The sequence below is a fragment of the Oryctolagus cuniculus genome, chromosome 1 (genome assembly GCF_964237555.1).
Source record: "Oryctolagus cuniculus chromosome 1, mOryCun1.1, whole genome shotgun sequence".
NCBI classification, from domain to species: Eukaryota; Metazoa; Chordata; class Mammalia; order Lagomorpha; family Leporidae; genus Oryctolagus; species Oryctolagus cuniculus.
In genome coordinates, this window is record NC_091432.1 from 169,507,465 (window position 1) to 169,528,337 (window position 20,873).

The window sequence follows — 20,873 nt, forward strand, 5'->3', positions numbered from 1 at the left end:
GCATTCCTGTGTTTATTGCAGCACTCTTCACAATAGCTAAGAAATGGAAACAACCTAACTATCCATCAATTTTGAATTGAGAAAGAAAATGTATACATTTACACAATGAAATACTATTCATCCATAACAACAAATGAACTCCTGTGATTTATAACAACAGTGATAGAACTGGATGTCATTATGTTAAGTGAGCTGAGCCAGGCATAGGAAGACAAGTACTGCATATTTCACTGATATGTAGAATCTAAAAGAAGTTGATCTCATAAAAGTGGTGCTTAGAATGGTGGTTACCAGAGGTTGGGGAGAGTAGGAGGGAGGGAGGGAGGAATGAGAAAGGTTAAGTAATGAGTATTAAAATGAAAATAGATAGAAGAAAGAAGCTCTGGCATTCTGTTGTACTGTATGGGATTTTGGATAACAATAATTTATTTTTGTAAAGGTAGAAGGGAAAATTTGAATGTTTTCATCAAAAAGAAAATGATAAATGTTTGAGGGAATAGATTTGTTCACCTACATTTTAGTTTATATAATGTATACTTGTAATGAAGCATCATATGTCATCCCATGCATATTAAGGAAATAATGTATCACATGCTAAAACGGAAATGGATAGGCATGAGAGAGGGACGAATGAAGGTAAGTTTTACAATTGGCTTCTCAAGGTGAATCTGATGTAGCTATGATCTCTATACTATGTGTAAAAAATAAATAGGAAAGCCCAAAACCCAAAAATCCTAAATCCAGAAAGGTGTACCAAAGATAGAAAATGCATATTGGATTATCTGCTTTGAATTTATTGATTTTTTTGCTAACAGCAAGTAAGGAGTGGGGCCTTTACTTTCATTTTCATTTGGAATCAGGTACCAGATTTTTGCTGGTAGAAATCTTCGAATAATAATAATGGAAATATGAATGTAGCTCTTCAATAATGATCGCTTTAGTTTTCACTTTTCAGTAAATTAAAATATACAGTATAATACTTTTGGTAGATGGTGGTATGATTAGTAAATGTTATCTTTATCTGTTTATTAACATTTGATATTTCTCTCTCTTCTGGTTCCAGGGTGTGGATGAATGGAACATAGCTCGCTTAAATACCGTCTTGGATGTGGTTGAAGAAGAGTGTGGTATTTCCATTGAAGGTGTAAATACCCCATATCTGTATTTTGGCATGTGGAAAACCACATTCGCATGGCACACTGAGGACATGGACCTCTACAGCATTAATTATCTCCATTTTGGAGAGCCCAAGTCATGGCAAGTACTTTTTTAATACTCATTTGCTTTTGGAGTATTGGAATTTGGGCATTATACACATATTAAAAAGTCTTTTATCCCTTATGTGGCAGTTTCAGATTCAAGTGATCTGTGAGGAAATTATTGAGTATAACAATTATGTCCTACTTTGCCCAGAGTTTTGATCATAAGCCAAAAACCTAGTGGTGATGTGTTTTGAGGCCCATGGATTGATATAACTATTTTAGTCTTGAAGAATTTTTTAGGCATTGTTTCGTCTTGGAGCATTTGTTGGAAGGTGTATGTGTGGGGGTAATTGAGAGTAACAAGTTGACCTCCTGGATGTAATGTTTCAAGTAAATGTAATAATCTTCTAAAATTAGTGAAAAGGTCTGTTTAGTAAGTGGGGAAAAGAGGGATAAATCAGGAGACCTATTAATAATTCTAGAATAATAGTTGTGGAGAAAAGAATAAATGTTGAATATGTTAATGACAATAGATGAAAAACACCTTGCTTTTCTTTGTGTTTGTGAGCATGTTCCCTTATCTTCCTGAGTAATTATTTTATTTAATATGTGCCTCTGTAAAATGCATCCTGTGATATATTTGCTACTCACTTGCAGTCATTATTCTGTTAGTTAACCTGCTGTCCTTTGTGGTCATTTTCATGCTTCAACATATTATTAGTCTTTATTTCAAAATTATTAATTTATGAGAGAGAGATAGAAACTCCCATCTTCTAATTCATGTCTTTCAAATGTCCATAAGGAAGATAGAAGCTGGGAACTGGAAAGTAAACCAGGTCCCTCAGGTGGGTGGCAAGAATCCAACTGCTTCAGCCATCATATGCTGCCCTCTAAGTTGCACATTAGCAGGAAGCTGGAATTGGGAGTGGAGCTATTACTCAAATGAAGACACTCTGATATGGAATGTGGATGAAGATGTCTTAACTGGCACCTTTACCACCAGTTGAAAGACTCTCCCCCCTCCTGTACATCCCAAATAACATACAGACAGAAGTGGATCAAGCATCTAATTGATAGCACAGGGAATATGATGTTTCTGATGGTTGTAAACAGGATAGACTATCCCATAGGTGCTGTGCCAACACAGTAGCTCTCTAGACTCCAATTCAAAGATAATGGTCTCAAATTCTCTTACTGATCAGAGGGTGTAATACAATAACAGCTGTCCTCATCTTGCTACTACTTGACTTTGAGGTTTTATTATTTGGTGTAAGTGTTATAAGCCTTTACCAAAATGTTAAATAGTCACAATGTTCTTCATGATGAAAAATAGCATTTAATTGAAGTAAAATTTTATTTCTTATGTCAGAGATCCTTGGACATTGTAGAAAAATCTGGATAATTCTTGATTTGCTGTAGAGTTTTATGATTAAAAAACAAAGTTTGGGCCGGCGCCGTGGCTCAATAGGTTATTCCTCCACCTTGCGGCGCCGGCACACCGGGTTCTAGTCCCGGTCGGGGCGCCGGATTCTGTCCCGGTTGCCCCTCTTCCAGGCCAGCTCTCTGCTATGGCCAGGGAGTGCAGTGGAGGATGGCCCAGGTGCTTGGGCCCTGCACCCCATGGGAGACCAGGAAAAGCACCTGGATCCTGGCTCCTGCCATCGGATCAGCGCGGTGCGCCGGCTGCAGCGGCGGCCATTGGAGGGTGAACCAACGGCAAAGGAAGACCTTTCTCTCTGTCTCTCTTTCTCACTGTCCACTCTGCCTGTCAAAAAAAATAAAAAAAAAAATAAAATAAAAAAAAAAATAAAAAAAAAACAAAGTTTGTGGGAAGCTGTTGAACTTATTTTTTCTAAAAGATTTATTTTATTTATTTGAAAGTCAGAGTTACATAGAGAAGAGACAGAGAGAAAGAGAGAGAGAGAGAGAGAGAGAGAGGTCTTCCTCCCGATGGTTCTCAATTGGCCACAACGGCTGGAGCTGAGCCGATCTGAAGCCAGGAGCCAGGAGCTTCTTCTAGGTCTCCCACACAGGTACAGGGCCCCAAGGACTTGTGCCATCTTCCACTGCTTTCCCAGGCCATAGCAGAGAGCTGGATCGGAAGTGGAGCCCATATGGTATGCTGGCACTTCAGGCCACAGTGCCGGCCTCTGCTATTGAACTTATTTTAAAGATGTTTTACATATTTTGCACATATGTTTTACATATTTTATTTGATAAGTTCTTAGTTTCCTGCTCTCTTCATTGAATAAAGTAAACGTTAGCATTTAATATGGAGTGACATTGTGGCGCAATGGGTTCTACTTGCTTTCAGTGTAGCATCCCATATCACTGTGTAGGTTTGAGTCCTGATGGCTCCACTTCTGATCCATCTTCCTGCTTATGTGTCTGGCAAGGCAGAAGTACTTGGGCTCTGCCACGTATTTGGAATATGTAGATGGAGTACCTGGCTCCTACACCTGGCTGTTTCAGCCATTTGGGAAGTAAACTAGTAGATAGGAAAATATTAAACATTTTACTGCTGTTCTAGGACAAAGAGGCTTTCAGGACATCTTGTGATGGGATTATTCATTGCTCAGATGTTTATTGAGGGCCAGTTGCAAGCTCTTTCCTGTGGTTCTGTCAGTCTGTACCACCGGCCCCCCCCCCCCCCCCGCCCCCGCCCCCGCCCCCCTTTGTAAAGTCTGTTGGAATTTCAAGTCTTAGCTCTGGGAGACCTGGGGAAATATTTGACAGAATACATGGGCTCCTGGAAAGGTTTTCAGCTGTGTTGCTCTTTCTGGCACTCACTTCCAGTGGATAAAGTTTAGTGAAATGGGTAAGTTTCACATGTTGGTCAAATCTGGTGTTTAGGCAACTTTTTCTTTTTCCTTTTTTTTTTTTTTTTTTTTTTTTGCTTAAGGAATTTGAACAGTTCGTAGCAGAATGTTTCTGAAACTTTTGTTACAAATTACGAATGAGGATACCTGAGACACATTAATTCATTAATTTGAATTTTTGCCATTGGGAGAGTTTAGGTGATGTCTCTGAATTCTTATGAAAGGTGATTGCCTCCCCCCCTTCCTCCTCTTGGGAACATACTGATGTAGAAGAATATTCTGTCATTAGTAAGACTAATTCTAGTCTTGTGTCTTTGGGAAAGAGTATGAGTGAGAACATTTCCAAAGCATGTTTGTGTGATTATTTTTAACCAGCATGAGTATATTCAGTAATTAGTTTCTTCATCAGCTGTTAAGTATATAGATTCTATATATGCATTAAGTGTATATTTATATTATCACTATTATCTTTAACCTCTAATCATTATTTGTAATAATAAACAATAAAATACAGTGAGTTATGATAGCTAATCTACATATAATTTTCTAAGGTAACTGCTGTAGGAAAAGAATAATATAAATGACTCTAAGGGTACTTCAAGGTAGATTTATGAACTGTTATATTACCTCAGTATAAATAATTTTGAGGCAAATGTTATTAAAATTAATTCTAGGAGTCATTATTATATATTTGAAGTGAACTTTGGAAGGTGGTAGAAACAATACAAACTCATGTAAATATTGGGAAATAGTATGTATGGCAGAGCTTAGATTGAGGTACCAGCAATCAAGATCCTACTCATGAATGTTCACGAGTCATAGGACAAACAACTATCCTTCTGCGGACCTCAGTATCATCACCCGTAAAATCACAATGCTAGCTGGAATGTACTCCTGTGCTCTAGTTCTGTCATTTACCATCAGAGATGGAGGAATATTTTTTATTTACCTAACAAAGTGAGAGGATGATTAGTTGTTACAGGATTCTGTATGGGCACCTGCATGGGCATAGTCTGTTTTCTTTTTCTGATTGTCCCTTCCTTGTGGAGTTGTATTTACCTTTAGCTGTAGGACAGTTGCTTTTACTTTTCTCCAGGAGGTAGCCTCTCCTATGCTTAATATATCTGTTCCTCCAATATGTCCTCTTCCTTCTCTCTGGCCTTATTGGCTTTCTTTTAATGTTCACCACTTCTCTTCCTTTAGGTACCAAGTTTTGAGTCTGATTATCGTAGAGACTGTGAGTCCCTCCCTACTACCAAGTACACACTTTATACATCTGCTCATGTATCCCTTTATTTGACCTGAAGAATTTTCAAACTATGCACTGTTTATACTTTGAACATCTGTTTTCATCTTACAAATAATTGGGACCCACATCTCCCTTCTACCAGTCCTCAGCTTGCTTGTGGGGACCTTGAAGTTGGGGTCCATGTGTTTTGTTTTGCCTTTGAATCATCAGTACTTAACACATGGGGCCTGGTAATTGGATTGATGCCATGTAAATAATTCTAGTATTGAATCAGGAGAGTGTTAACTTGTTTTAGATCACGTAAGGCAGGCAAAGAAACAAATAGAATGTTTTATAACTGTTCTTTTTTGAAATGTAAGTAGTGTTAAGTGTACCAAGTTTCCCGAGATTTCTAAGTAGCTGCAGATTTGTATAGCTCCAGGTGTAAACCTGGAGACATATATTTCTGGCCACTGTGTGTGGCAGATTTGCCGAGTAAGTGTTCATGAACACAGGTTTGTGTTGAGACTTTAGAGGAGCTGATGATTTATTTAAACATTTCTGGCGTGAAGGTTTAAGGGAAAACGAATCCTCAGAGTAAGCAGATAGAAAAGTGCTTTGGCAGTCAGTGGTAGAGTATTTATTTTCTTGGAATGAATATTGACTTTGGTGCCAGAAGACCTGTTTTAAAATCCCAATCTGTCACTTACCCGCTGAATGACTTAGGGCAAATCACTATACTCCCTTCATCGTGAGTTTCTTTAACTGCCAAATGGAGGCATAATTTATTCTTTGTCTACTTAGAGGATTGATAGGATTCAGGGCTATGCTATGCGTAAAAAGTGCTTTGTAAATGGTTGAGAACTAATATTCATAATTTCTATTCTAATACATTTATGGAAATAAATATTTAAAGATTTATTTATTTATTTTGAAAGGCAGAGTTAGAGAATCTTCCATCTACTGGTTCACTCCACAGATTCCTGCAACAGCCAGGGCTGGGCCAGGCCGAAGCCAGGAACCAGGATCTTCCAGGTCTCCTACATGGGTGCAGGGGCTCAAGCAACTGGGCCATCTTCTGCTGCCTTCCCAGGTGCATTAGAAGGGAATGAAATCAGAAATGGAGCAACTGGGACTTGAACCAGTGCCCAAATGGATCTAGGGGCTTCAAGTGGTGGTTTTACCTACTACACCACAGTGCTGGCTGCAGAGTTTTTTAAAATTTTTTAAAATTTTTAGTAGTTTTTAAAAATCTGAACTTGCCATGATGCATATATGTATAACAGAGTGGAGTCTCAGAGATAAATAAAATATGATTCTTCTTTCTAAGCACCATGTATGAGAGGGGTTAATTGCTAGGGGATAAAGAAGTCAGATGGTGCTTTGAATCCCTTTCTCCCACATCAAGCACACACAGAATGAAGAAGAAACTTTCAGATTTGCTTTGTAGAGAATGAGATAATTGTGGCCTAAGAGGACATGTCTTAAGGTATGAAAAGGTCCAAGATCAGGAAAAATTTTTCAGGATGTTTTTAGAAAAGTTAAGAGAGGATTACAGCATCTTGGACTTGCATGAATTTTATTCAACAAATAGTGAAATTGTGTTAGATAGTGTATGAGTTAGAAATACCATATTAATCAGGATAGATATAAAGTTAGTTCAATGCCTTTAGATTAGATCATTTGTTCCGTGTTAAATAGTATTTATAAACAGAGGGGTTTTTTTAATTATATTTATTTGAGAGTTAGAGTTGCATAGAGAGAGAGGGAGAGACAGAAAGGTCTTCCATCCACTGGTTCATTCCCTAAATGACCACAATGCTGGAGCTGGGCCAGTCTGAAGCCAGGAACTACGAACTTCTGGGTCTCCCATGAAGGGGTGCAGGGGCCCAAGCACTTGGGCCTTCTTCTGCTATTTTCCCAGGCCACAGCAGAGAGCTGGATTGGAAGAGGAGCAGCCCGGACAAGAACTGGTTCCCATATGGGATGCCAGTGGCTTAGGTGAAGGATTAACCTACTGCACCACAGTCCAGCCCCCAGAGGTATCTTTACCTTATGACTTTGGGCAATATTAAGTGACATGCCTCAACTTCCTCTCAAAACATTCAGGTGGTTCTGATGCCCACTTTAACAGGTAATTGTATACATTCAATATCCTACTGCCTACAAAGTACAAGTCACAGCTCTCGATGTGTTGTAAGTGCTTTACGCATGATAGCAGTCATGTATTCACGTAACAAATATATTCTACGTGGAATGAAGATTTTTAAACACGAACTTCATGAGTCTTATATTAATAAGGACCTTTGGTTCCAAATGACATAAACACATCTTAAGCTAAAAGTATATTTGCCAATGTTTTTGGGAATTAACTAGAAGCATAAGTAATTTTAGGTGCTAAAATCTCTCACTGGGTGTCTGTTTTGGTCATTGCCTTCACACTCCCTCTCTGTATTCCTACTTGTTTTACCCCTGCCTTGTCTTTTTCCATTTTGAATGGAGAAGCTGTGTACTTATAACTGAGTATTTGATTATTGCTGAATTGTAGAATTAAATCTTTTAAAGAATGAACAAGTTACATGGCACGAGGTTGAGGTAAGCATGTTTAATGTAAATATTTCTTCACTGATACATGAGCTCCCCGAAGGGAGTGCCCTATTAGTCTTTTTAATGATCACTTCCCTACTGCCTGGCGCAGTGTCTGACATGAAACTGTGCACAGTAGATATTATTTATTTATTTATCTATTTATTTGAAAGTGTTACAGAGAAGCAGAGACAGAGAAAGGGAAGTCTTCCATCCACTGGTTCTCTCTCAATATAGCCATTATGGCCAGAGCTGATCCGATCCAAAGCCAGGAACCAAGAGCTTTTTCCAGGTTTCCTATGTGGGCACAGGGCCCAAGCAGTTGGACCATCTTCCACTGCTTTCCGGGGTTCATTAGCAGGGAACTGAATTGGAATTGGAGCAGCCGCAACTCAAACTGGTGCCCGTATGGGATGCAAGCACTGCAGGCCAGGGCTTTAACCCGCTGTACCACAGTGCCAGCTCTAAACATTTGTTAAATGAACAGTCTTATTGAAGGAATTCTTTATTTGAAGTTATTTTTCATTAAGATAATGGAAAGTAGAACATAAGTTATTGCGCAACTTGATAATATTTAATGATACATTGAATGAGCAGCCCATGGTACTAACTTCTACTGGTTAGCATTTTTATTTATTAACTTTAGCGCTATTAATAGATTCTGTTTGCAAATGTTAAGACTCTTTGGATGATGGTAGGAGCTGCATTCTTTCAAGGTTTTGTGTAGAGAAAATGCACTTGTAAGTCATAGTGATTTGTTTCTGGTTTAATTGCTCTTTCTAGAGAAATTTGTCCTAGAGAAATACTTTCAGAATACTTTTCAGTAAATATTAATAACTTTTTGAACTTTTTTAAAAGATTTATTTATATATTTACTTGAATGAGTTAGAGAGAGAGAGACAGGCAGACAGTCAGACAGATTCATCAGTTGGCCCTAATGGCTGGAGCTGCGCCGATTCGGACCAGGAGCCAGGAGCTTCTTCCGGGTCTCCCACACAGGTGCAGGGGCCCAAGGACTTGGGCCATCTTCTACTGCTTCCCCAGGCCACAGCAGAGAGCTGGATTGGAAGAGGAGCAGCTGGGACTAGAACCTGGCGCCCATAGGTGCTTCATGCCAGGGCGTTAACCCACTACACCACAGCGCCGGACCTGAAATATTAATAACTTTAACTGCATGTTTCACTAGTTACTTTTAGATACAGTCATGTTTATATCTTAGATAATATTGTTAAATACCTTTGATGTATGAGATTAACTTTGCATAGCTGCTTGCTTTAAATATTAGAAAGATGAGAATACAGTGATAACTGGTAGCAAAAATATTTACTGGGGCCAGCACTGTGGCGAAGTGGGCTAAGCTTCCCTCTGCCATTCCGGCATCCCATATGGGTGCTGGTGCAAGTCCCAGCTGCTCCACCTCCAATCCAGCTCTCTGTTATGGCCTGGGAAAGCAGTAGAAGGTGTCCAAGTGCTTGGGCCCCTGTACCAGCGTAGGAGATTCAGAAGAAGCTCCAGTCTCCTGTCTTCAGATCAGCCCAGTTCCAGCTGTTGTGGCCATTTGGGGAGTGAACCAGTGAATGGAAGACTTTCTGTCTCTCCCTCTCTCTGTAACTTTGCCATTCAAATAAATAAATACCTTTTAAATATTTACTGACTGACTGGATCATGTTAATATTTTACTTAGTGCTAAGCACGCTGAGCCTCACTTGATGCACATATGTATGCTAGTGCACACATGCCGTGCCCTTCAGTCCAAACAGTGATCCATATACATGTCTGCTCAGCACAGGGCTCCCTAATGGAAGCATCCGTGGGATTTTGTGAATTTAAAAGTAAATCTCATTCCTCTTCATGATGTAATGAGATATTTTTATTAAAATCAATAATTGAATTATTGTAAAGGAAGTCAAAATTTATGTATATACTGCATTTTTTAAAAACGAGTTACAGAGAGAGGTAGAGACAGAGAGAGGTCTTCCATCCGCTTGTTCACTCCTCAGGTGGCTGCAATGGCCAGGGCTGCGCCGATCTGAAGCCAGGAGCCAGGAGCTTCTTCCGGATCTCCTAAGCAGGTGCACTTCCCAAATGGCCACAACAGCCAGTGCTGGGTCATCTGGGGCTCTACGTGGGTGACAGGGACCTAAGCACTTGGGCCATCTTTGCTACTTTCACAGGTGCATTAACGGGGAGCTGGATCAGAGCAGAACAGCCAGGACTCAAACCTGTGCTATCATATAGGATACCTATGTCATAGGTGGCAGATTAACTCCCTGCACCAACACATAGGTCTGTACATTTATATATTAAGTAATCTTAATTCCTCTTTCAAGCATTGCAGGTACTTGTAAATTTTCCTTCAGGCTGCCTATTCTATATCCTTGCTGCTACTCTTTCACTGAAACTACCATCCCTCTGCCATCATCTCTGTTTTAATCTATAAGAATCCTAGAAACCGTTCTGCATGAAAAGAAACTCTTAGAAAAATCCCAAGGTTAATCAAAATTTATTTACCATATACTTCATATAAAGTAAGCATAGAGCTGTTATCCTTGAAAATTACTACAGGAGATGCAATAGTTTTATTTCTTTTTTTTTTCCAGCCACTTTATCTTATTCATGGATGATTTAATTATAATGGTATGATTATTGTTTGAATAAATGGTCCCTCTGAAAAAACACTGTTCTCAAATTTCTATATCTGCTATGTTGTATTTTGTTGTTCTATTAGCTTTTTTTTTTTTACTATTTTTAAAGGATTTAATTATTTATTTTTTTGAAATTCAGAGAAAGAGAGAAAGCAATTATTCTCCAAATGGCTGCAATGGTCAGGACTGGATGGATGCTGAAAACTTCTTCTGGGCCTCCTGCCTGGTGGCAGTGGCCCAAGTACTTGGGCTATTACCACTGCTCTTCTAGGTGCATTAGCCAGTATGCTGGATTGGAAGTGGAGTAGGTGGGACTTGAATTGGTACTCTATGGGATGTGGGCATCTCAAGACATTTCTTAACTTGCTATACCTCTAGGTCAGCCCATATTAGTTAGTCACTATAACTATAATACTGGATAGGAGAAATAGGAAGGAGGATTTATTTTCACTTATAGTTTTGGAGGTTTATAGTCCAAGTTGAGTGGTCCACTGGTTCAGGCATATAATGAGGTCAGAAGATGGCAGCAGGACAACCACATGATGAGCCAGGCACAAAGACAAAGACCATGTTTATTCATGTGGTGTCTCTTTGTACAGCCATCAGGATTCCAGTGGTGCTTCCCCTATAGCAGTCCAATCCAATCCAGTCCCCTCCCAAAGGCCTTTAGACACTACAATTAAATTAAGTCTCCTCTATCCCCTCAGAACCACCAGTTCATGACTTTGGGACATAAACATTCCTGAGTTGGGGAGCCATATACTGTTCAAAGTATAGCCATTGGGAAAAATAGGCTTTGGCAAGTTTTTTTTTAATGTATGGACCTAATTTGTGTTTATTTTTTATTTATTACTGGTTTTTGAAGTTGGTTTATTTTAACCTTCTTCCCCCAATTATAAAATGTTGACTATATGTCCCTTCCCTTCCCACCCAAAAACCCAATTTTGTGGCAATAGCAGAACTGTTGTTGGCAAAAATTTTTTGGATTCTAAATCTTACACTTAATCCTTGTGTATAATTAGAAAGAATATATTCTATCATGGGTCCCTACTTTGCAAAATACTGGCCTACTGAAGAGATTTTTCAGACATCCCATAAATGAAAATTTATTTTGAAGCTAAATATGTTAAACAAAATAAATGCTTGGTTCCTTCGCCAAAATGTTTGTGGTAGGAATTTTTACCATATCAGCTCCTTGCTTGAGGCATCTTCAGGAAGCCCTGGGAGCCCCCACGGATGCTACGGAATGCAGTTTTAGGGCCAGCATTTTGGCAGCAGTTAAAGCTACTGCCTGTGGCACTTGCATCCCATTTGGGCGCCATTTCAAATCCTGGCTGCTCTGCTTCTGCTCCAGCTCCCTGCTATTGCACCTGGGAAAGCAACAGAAGATGGCTCAAGTGGTTGAGCCACTGCACCCTTGTGGGAGATCTAGAAGAAACTCCTGGTTCCTAGCTTCAGCCTGACCTAGTTCCAGCTGTTGTGGCCATTTGGGAGTAAACCTGCAGATGGAAGATTTCTCTCCATCTCTCCCTTTCTCTTATTTATTTCAAATAAATAAATAAATCTTTAAAAAAGTGGAATGCTGTTTGAATATCAGCCACTTTACTAACACAGTTATTATTATCTTTTGGAGATGTTTTAGAGAGGTTAGTATTAAGATGTTAGGCTTTCTACATTGTCGATAGTTGATGCCAATTAATAATACCTCATATTTTTTTCATGATAATGAAACAAAATATTAATAGCATGGATGATTCATTTAGTACTTAAAACATTTTCAATTCATTAGGTAATATGAAATATATTATTTTTGTAAAACATGAGCCTGCTCTGTCCATGGAGAGAGCCGACTGATTCTCAGAGCCAGCTGCCTGTCATTTCTCCACCCTGGCAGACTGAGTACAGGTGCCCATGGTAGAATGAGAGGATGGGAGCATCTCACAGGCTTAACTGCCCCAATCTCTGCCAGACTCAGGCCAGACTCAGTGTTATTGGGGACTGCTGTTTTTTCCATCAGATAAAGTTCCCTAGTCTTGCATGCTTGAGCAATAGCAGCCTGTGCTTGCCTTAATAAGAGTTCTTCCTCCATTCTAGTCTATGGGGACTCTTGTGGAGGTTGGGAGGGGATGGGAAGCAGACAGTGTGCTCTTTTTTTTTTTTTTTTTTCCAGTGTTAGGTGGGCATCCTGATCCCTGCTAGGAATCCAAGCCAGACTAAAAGTCAGTGTGGTTCCCAAGGTTCTCCCTCCAGCAAAATCGACAGTTACATGGGTTGCTGCAGACTCCTCTCAATTCTAAGAAGATGGCATTTCCTCCTGACTGAACCTGTTGCCAGTATGAGCTAATGGAGGTGTCTGTAATTTATTTAAAATGCGATTGTCTTTTTTGTTTTTTAAAGATTTATTTATTTATTTGAGAGTGAGTGTTACGGAGAGAGGGAGAGACAGACAGTCCATTCTACCCGGTGGTTCACTCCTCAAATGGCTGCAGCTGATCTGAATCCAGGAGCCAGGAGCTTCTTCCTTGTCTCTCACATGGGTGCATTTGGGCCATCTTCTGCTTTCTGAGGCCATCAGCAGGGAGCTGGGTTGGAAGTGGAGTAGTTGGGACTCAGTCTGGCACCCATATATTATGGGCGCTTACTCTTCTACTACACCACAGTGCCAGTCCACCATTGTATTTTGCTTGAACATGATCAAAGGAGGGTATGTCCCTGGAGGAGAGGTGGCCCCTTAAGAAGTGGTAACATTCTTCCTGTTCACATCTCCATGGTGATTGATGAGGAAACAGGAATGGGATATGAGATAGAAAACATATCCTGAGTTTCTGAATAGACAGGTCTGTCTGCCACCCCTGTCATCTACCTTATTTAAGTGAAGTAAATCCCAGAAGCTTTTGATCTCATCATTGACATGGAAGCAGTTGCAGAATTTGTATTGCAAGCCTCAGCACAAGGTTTGGGATTTTTTTTAATTTTTGACAGGCAGAGTGGACAGTGAGAGAGAGACACACACAGAGAGAAAGGTTTTCCTTTTGCTGTTGGTTCACCCTCCAATGGCCGCCACGGCCGGCGCGCTGAGGCCAGCGCATCGCGCTGATACGAAGCCAGGAGCCAGGTGCTTTTCCTGGTCTCCCATGGGGTGCAGGGCCCATGCACTTGGGCCATCCTCCACTGCACTCCTGGGCCACAGCAGAGAGCTGGCCTGGAAGAGGGGCAACCGGGACAGAATCCGGCACCCGACCAGGACTAGAACCTGGTGTGCCGACGTGCAAGGTGGAGGATTAGCCTATTGAGCTACAGCGCCGGCCTGGGATGTTTTAAGATCTCAGTATATGGTCACTGTGATGAGCTGTAGTCATATTTGTCAGTTCATTTTCACTGACTTTTCAACCCTTCACCTGTATAAGGCAAGTCAGGTACAGAAGCTTATGCCTATAAAAGGAGCATGTGTGTAATTATACAGTTGTTATTGGTTAAAAAAAAAAAGGACCTTGGAGCCTTGGGCTTGATTCTTCTCAGGGGGAAAATTGAGCATAGAAATAACAGAAGGACATCTAAGTCAAGGAGAAAACCACTATAAACAACCTCAGTTGGGGCAGAAGCAGAGAGAGCAACCTGTTTTAGTACTGACCTGTCTGAGCATAGCATGAAGCTGGAAGGCTTATGCCCTCTGTGGTCCTGCAAGGTAAGACAGTTTCAGCAGCACTGTTAGTGCAGCAGCAAAGGAGCCTGTGGCAGCTGCCTGGGACAGCAGAGTGACAAAGGTGTGGGCATTGTGGTGCTGAGAACATTTCTTCTGAAGCACTTTACTGATATCCCCAGGGCAACACAAAGGAATGAGGGAGATTTTGAAGGAGTAAATGGAGATAAAAGAGTATTCTTTGAGAAGTACTGGCAAACAAATAAATGGACTGGGCATATCTTGAAAGGAGAAGTGCGAAGAAGACAGGTCTATCAAAAAAAACCTGAACCAGAGAAATGGATTCAGTGCATTTTGAAAAGCATGGGTTTATCTGCTAAGATTTCTAAGTATCAGCCTAACAGTATTCAATTCAAGACAATGTTTATATCACAGCCACCAGGCAAATATCATTTTCTGTTTTTTGAGTAAGCCACCCAAAAATGTGCTTAGAAGATTGTTTTCCTTGGCCTTCAAAATAAATTTATTCTTAAAAATCCACAGAGGACTGGTTTAAACAAAAATGTTACCCTGTAAACTGTCTGATTGTTGTGGTTCCTAGTTTATTAGTTATTTGTAGTTTTTCTTGTTAGCTGAGCTGTTGGAAATATTTGTTTTATCTGAGAAAAAGCACTCTCCACAAGCCAGTTTTTGTATTTGAAGATATAGAATGGTAGACATTTTAATTTGATGGTTTTCAAGGGATCAAAAAAATGTGAGACTGATAATAATGATAATGTGGTTCTTTAACCAAAATTTCTTGAACATTTCCTCAAGTTTATTGGATATGTGAGTCAGTAGTTCCGGCTTAACTCATTGTGTTACAGCCATCATTAAACAGTGAGCTCTTACATGTTACTTATTTGAATCTTTCAGTGTTCTGGGAGGTAGGCAAGGCCTGGCAAGTGTTCAGTGACTTGTGAAGCTCTAGATATTTTCTGCCAATTCTAGTCTAGTGTGTGTTTCACTCTACAGAGGAAAGTAATGGTGAAAACATGAAATTGTGTGTACCTTGTTGTTTCGTTGCATTTCTTTATGATGTGTATGGAAGCTGATTGAGGTTACTTGGTTTCAAATCGCTGCAATTACTCATGCAGAAAGTACTACGGACTTGATTTCAAATCGCTGCAATTACTCATGCAGAAAGTACTGCGGTGGGATTAGCCTGGTTTTCCTGCAGAGAAGACAGGGTCCACCAGAACTGAGCAGCCATGTTCTTGCAGGCAAGCAATGTCTGTCAGATAGCACAAATCTCCTGCAGGTGTGGATGCCACATAATTTCTGATTGGAAAGTATTATGTGAAGATTGGGCTATTTATTGTTGTTAGTGGAAGAAAAAGTAGCTGGAGGAAAAACATAAAAAGAAGTTCTGGCATAAACAGATTATTTATACAAAAAAGGTAGTGAGGGAGCTAACCAGCAGGTTTAGGCATGAGGGAGGTTGTATAGAATTGGAACCGAGGAAAGGTCCTTGGATGTGGTAATTAGAAGAGAGTGCTCTTTCATACATTCATACATTCATTCATCCCAATTGATTGCCCTGTCAGAATCAACTAGGAAGCTTTTTACAGACTGAACTTGCTTGGTTCTATGTCCCCAGTGGATGTATGCCTGCATACATCCTTCATTTGTCATTTATTGCTGGAAATGAGAGGTATCTGTTCTTTTAATGGTGTAGAGCAGAAAAGATGTTTAGAAACCCTAAAATAGATTGTCTTTAAGTGCCCTTTCAGCCTTATGACTGGAATGTAGAAAGTAAAATTATTGTTTGACCCATTGAGTTTTACTGATGAAGTGAGATAATTGAGTAAAGGAATGGTAGTATCATTTGAGCAAGATTTTGGAATTGCAAAGATGATACATGTTTGTATATTGCTTCTTAAGTGCAAAGTGAGACAGCGATATGAACTCAGTGTTCATGGTAGGTAACCAGATGAATTGGTTTTGGATGATTTCCTAAATATTTAAAACTACTACTTTTTTCTATATGTTGCATTTGATGATAAACCAAAGAATAGCATTATTTGATGATTACTTCCCATTCTTATTGGTATTATTACTTATCTTTATTTATTTATTTTTTTTTGTAAGATTTTGTTTACTTATTTGAGAGGTAGAGTTAGAGAAAGGGAGAGACAGAGAGAAAGGTCTTTCAGAGTTCATTCTCTAAAAGGCTGCAAAGGCCAGCAATTGGGCTGATCTGAAGCCAGGAGCCAGGCGCTCAGGGACCCAAGCACTTGGGCCATGCTATCCTCCACTGCCTTCCCATGTCATAGGCAGGAGGTTGGATCAGAAGAGAAGCAGCCGGGAAATGAACCAGTGCTCATGTGGTAGAGACCCTGCCTACTAATCCATAATGCCCAGCATTTATCTTCAGTTTTAACTCTTTTTTCTGTCAGACCCTGTGACAGGGTCTCCAGCTTATTCCAGGAACTTTGTACATAGTTTATATATGAAACTTTATGCAGCTAAGTCATATTATTGAAATATGATTTCAGAAAGCATAGGAAAAAGTTGTACAGAATATTCTACAGGGATAAACATGGAATTGGGTAGGTTCAACTTAAGTAAGTTAATAACTGAAAGAGGAAAGGGAGAGTGTCCTCCCCTTGACATCATTTTCTGCCAGTTGTGTTTCATGGATATTGTTGCAAGGTTTTTCTGAGTTTCGTGATTGGGTTCTCCTTTGGACATAGTGCACATCTTATGTATGAAGTTGTGATTGGGAATAACTACATCTTTCAGTGGTTTCTGAAGCTGTTGAATTATAGCATGGTTGGATAACCACAAGAATTTTATTAATAATCATTTATGATCCGAAAATGCACTGGATCCGTTATATAACTTGAAAATAAATTCAAACATTGTTCCAAATCTAAAGAAGAAAAATAGAACCAATTAAACCAATCATCTTGCGAAGATCGGAACAGCTACAACTGGGAAATAGCCTTCTTATAGAAAAGAATTTAGGAAATGAAGGTAATAAGGGCTTCCTGGGAAGAGAGGTCAGAGGGAACTGAATTACTGTGATTGCAATCTTAGAGGAGTAAACAAAAGAAGCTGGAGTAGTGCTGTCTTATTTTTCCTTCTTCCCTCTGCAGTTGCTCACATACTTCTTCTGTGAACAGTTGGTTAACCTTCAGGTTGAAGAGCTTTATCTTTGCCAATTTTTCAGAAATGAATCTGGATATATAAAGATCTCCACCTACATCTCACTCTTTAGCAGGCATGTGCCAATGCACTTGTGCATGTGAATGAGTGTGAGAGGTGACCTCTTGACTGAGATATACACACACACGTGTATGCCTTTTCTTTTCTGAGTGTATACGTGGTATATTCCAGGGATCAAAACTGACATGAATATTGATGGGTGATTGTCATTTAGTTATGCTAGCATTTTATCTTTCTAATTCAGTAGGATTAGTTTCATTAGTAGTACCTTAAGGAACAAGATATACGGTTGAATTCTTATTTAGCTACAACAGATCCATTTAAGTTTTACATGTTGTTACTGGCATTAAATGCAACAAAGGGTATTGTTAACTGTGTTTAAATAATTTACTATAGTAAATAGTAACTGTACTTCATATATATGGATTAGATAGACATATACAATGCAGGTCATCAAAACAAACATGTCATTTTTACTTGAAACAAAAAATGGTCAGTTAAATTTATTTTTACTATCCACAGCTTTCCTCATTATGAATGCCCGTGAATTATAGTATTTTTATAGGTTGTTATTTAAGATTTGTATGCTCACAGTAAAAACTTCAAGCTAGAAATGAGTTTCTATTCTGCAAGAAAAAAATTATTGATATAATCAAGAATTAGAAAATCACATAATCATAATACAAACAAATAAGGCTAGTAGTTTTTTGCTTAAAGCCTTTTGAAAATTACAGTGTTCTCAGGTTTGAGGGAAATATAAATGTTGGCATAATATCCTGCTTGTGAATAAGAATATTTTAATAGTTAAAAAGGTGATGAGCCAGTTTTTCTTAAAAATAAAAGCCAAAGCCAACCCACTGCAAAACAAAATATAATCAAAAGTAGCTCCAGAGAGCTGGAGTGCTGGAAATGTCTTAATGCTGTGATTGACTGCCCTTTGCTGAGTGGTTTATTTATTTAAAATGTGGTTGGGGTGGTGAACTCGGACACTGAGATAGGTAAGTTAGGTTTTCTTCCATTCAACGTATAAGGTATTTGATTATGCTTGATTTTCTAATCTCAGGTCATCTAAGTGGAGTTTGGCATACATGACATTACTTAAGAATTTATATCCTTATAATAGTACATGAAAAATTACAAATCTGAAATTTTTTTTATATTAATACTTTTAGGTATGCTATACCCCCGGAGCATGGGAAACGACTTGAAAGACTAGCTCAAGGTAAAATTACTTTCAGTGTTTCTTATCTTAATAGATTCTTTGTTTTTGAGGTGTTTTCACAGTGTAGCATGATACTCTTTTATTCTTTTCAAGTTACTGGGTATTAAAGGTTCCTCTAACTAAACAATTTAAATGTATTATGAGTATTTTTTTCATTGTTATTTTTGTTGACTGTTTAGTATTTTATCAAGTGATTTCAGTTGATTTTTTTTTTATAGTGGTTTCAGGTATGTTTTGCCTCTCCATAATGTATTCAAATCATTGTGCCAATAATTTCTTCCTTTTAACTTTTCCTTCTTTTTCCTTTATTTTTCCCTCTTTAAAGTTATGTTCTTCTAAAGAGTATTGTTGCTGTGTCTCAGGCAGCAAGTGTTTTACAACTACTTTATGTGGCTATATTGTTTCCACAAAGAATTGTGCTTTATCACCTCTGATACCCATTTCTGTGACCTCTACCTAGGAGTGCCCTTATGGATGTATGAAAATGAATGCCCCTGGTAATTCAATACATATGAGATTGTGTGCCTTCTTGGATGAGCAAAATTAAATTTACTTTACACCCAGCTTGAGTTTTTATCTTTCAATTATTTTTCCATCTTCATATCTGCCAGAATGAAGAGTTTTTCTGGGAGCTCTAGTGATGATTTCATCCTGTACCTGCTTGTGCTACTTTCCTCTTTCCTCATCTCTCTGAAAGATTTGACAGCAATCTTGCCTCATCTATTTACACTTGGGGAAGAGGCTCAGACCCAGTCCCTGCCATTCTTGTCTTTTGGTTTGCTAGCCACTCTTCCGAAAGAAGATTTAGGCTGGTCATGACTTATGTCCAGGAGAAAGTGGAGTTACATTGGACATTTGACAACTGAGGAGCAAGACATTCTGCCTTAATCCAGGATTGAGTCCTTGTGAGCACTATGTTTTTAGCCAAGTACTAAGCTAAATTTCACTGGTCTGTTTCATGTTAATAAGGATTTCTTATTCTGCATTCCAAATGCTTTCATTTCATGATGCACTGGGGACACTAAGAAACCCTAATTTTTTGATTTGACAGTTTTGGTCAGAAATTCTTAGTGACATCCAAAACTTAACATTTACTAATTTATAGAAGAATATTAGAAGGAGCAGTTACAATATATCACTTGTAAGAAGCATTAATAGAATTTTGGCAGGATAATGAGTATAAAGCCCCAAAATTAAAAAAAAAGCAATATATTATAGTGATGATAGCAATGTAATTGTAAGCTTGAACTTTGTTAGGGGCTATTTTTATGAATATTAAGGTGGATAAGTCCTGGTTCTGGATAATAGATTAGAACATGACTTAGAAGTTGATTACTATAATTATTAAATACATAATGAACTTTGTGATAAAACTATATGGTGAACTATCCTCTACTGTGTTATAATTATATTACCATTTTTATTAACCTCACCATCAGGGTGCTTTGAAAATGAAGCCAGTGTAAGCTTTAGAGTGTTGAATCACACCCCTAAGATTTCTGACATAAAGAGTCTGTTAGCACTTTAAAGTAAACTGTCTGAAACTGATATTACAGGAAAACTGTTACCTTTTTTAAAACAGTATAAGTGTTTGATAAATCTGAAAGATAAATAAGAACCTTAAATTCAATTACATGCATATTCAAAACCATTTTTGTGGTGTTATTTTGAGAAATGAATCAGGGAAAAAAGGTAGCATAGGATTTGTATCCACTCACCAGATGTTAGTCAAATTAATTGAATTCTGGTAAATAATTAAAATGATAAAATAAGGCAGTAAATGTGATGAAGCATTATAGAATGCCTAGGTCAAGGCAGCATTTGATACATACAATGAAAAGTAGACCCGGGTATTTTCCATTATCTTGTCTGCACATCATAATCATCAGACTTGCCTTTTATGCATGAATGCTTTCATCTTTGGTTTCTATTGAAATCTTGATTGACTGTGGCACCTACAGATATTTTATCTGAAAGATATTAGGCCTGCATCTAATAAAGCCAGGAGTTTGATTTTGCCCTTCAGCTGCTTTCTCATTTATACAGGTTTTTTCAATATTATGTAGACATAAATGTAATAAAAAAATCTCAAATGACTTGTTGCAGTTTTATACTTGTTTTGTTCATCTCTAATACCATTGCATTCTTTCTAATTTTTAGTCTGATACAATTGAATCACAAATATGGAGGAGAATAGAGGTATAATGTTAAATCATGAATGACAGTGTTGAGGAGATTTTCAGTTTTTAAAATGTCTAAATCTCATCTGTTTTAAAAGACTAACTTTGCTGTTATATTTACTTAAGCAAAATATAGATTAA

General features: G+C 38.5%; 1 protein-coding gene across 6 annotated transcripts in view; it reads left to right on the forward strand.

The window, feature by feature from the left end:
* KDM4C (lysine demethylase 4C) overlaps window positions 1-20,873 on the forward strand; it is a 350,839-nt gene that overhangs the window by 69,155 nt on the left and 260,811 nt on the right. For all 6 annotated transcript variants that reach the window (XR_011379937.1, XM_051858176.2, XM_051858178.2 and 3 more), the window contains 2 exons: window positions 1,064-1,257; window positions 18,503-18,552. Coding sequence is in view for 5 of the 6 variants with exons in the window: in XM_051858176.2 (XP_051714136.1) it covers window positions 1,064-1,257; window positions 18,503-18,552 (244 nt within the window). In the remaining variant the exon portion in view is untranslated. The remainder of the gene's footprint in view (window positions 1-1,063; window positions 1,258-18,502; window positions 18,553-20,873) is intronic.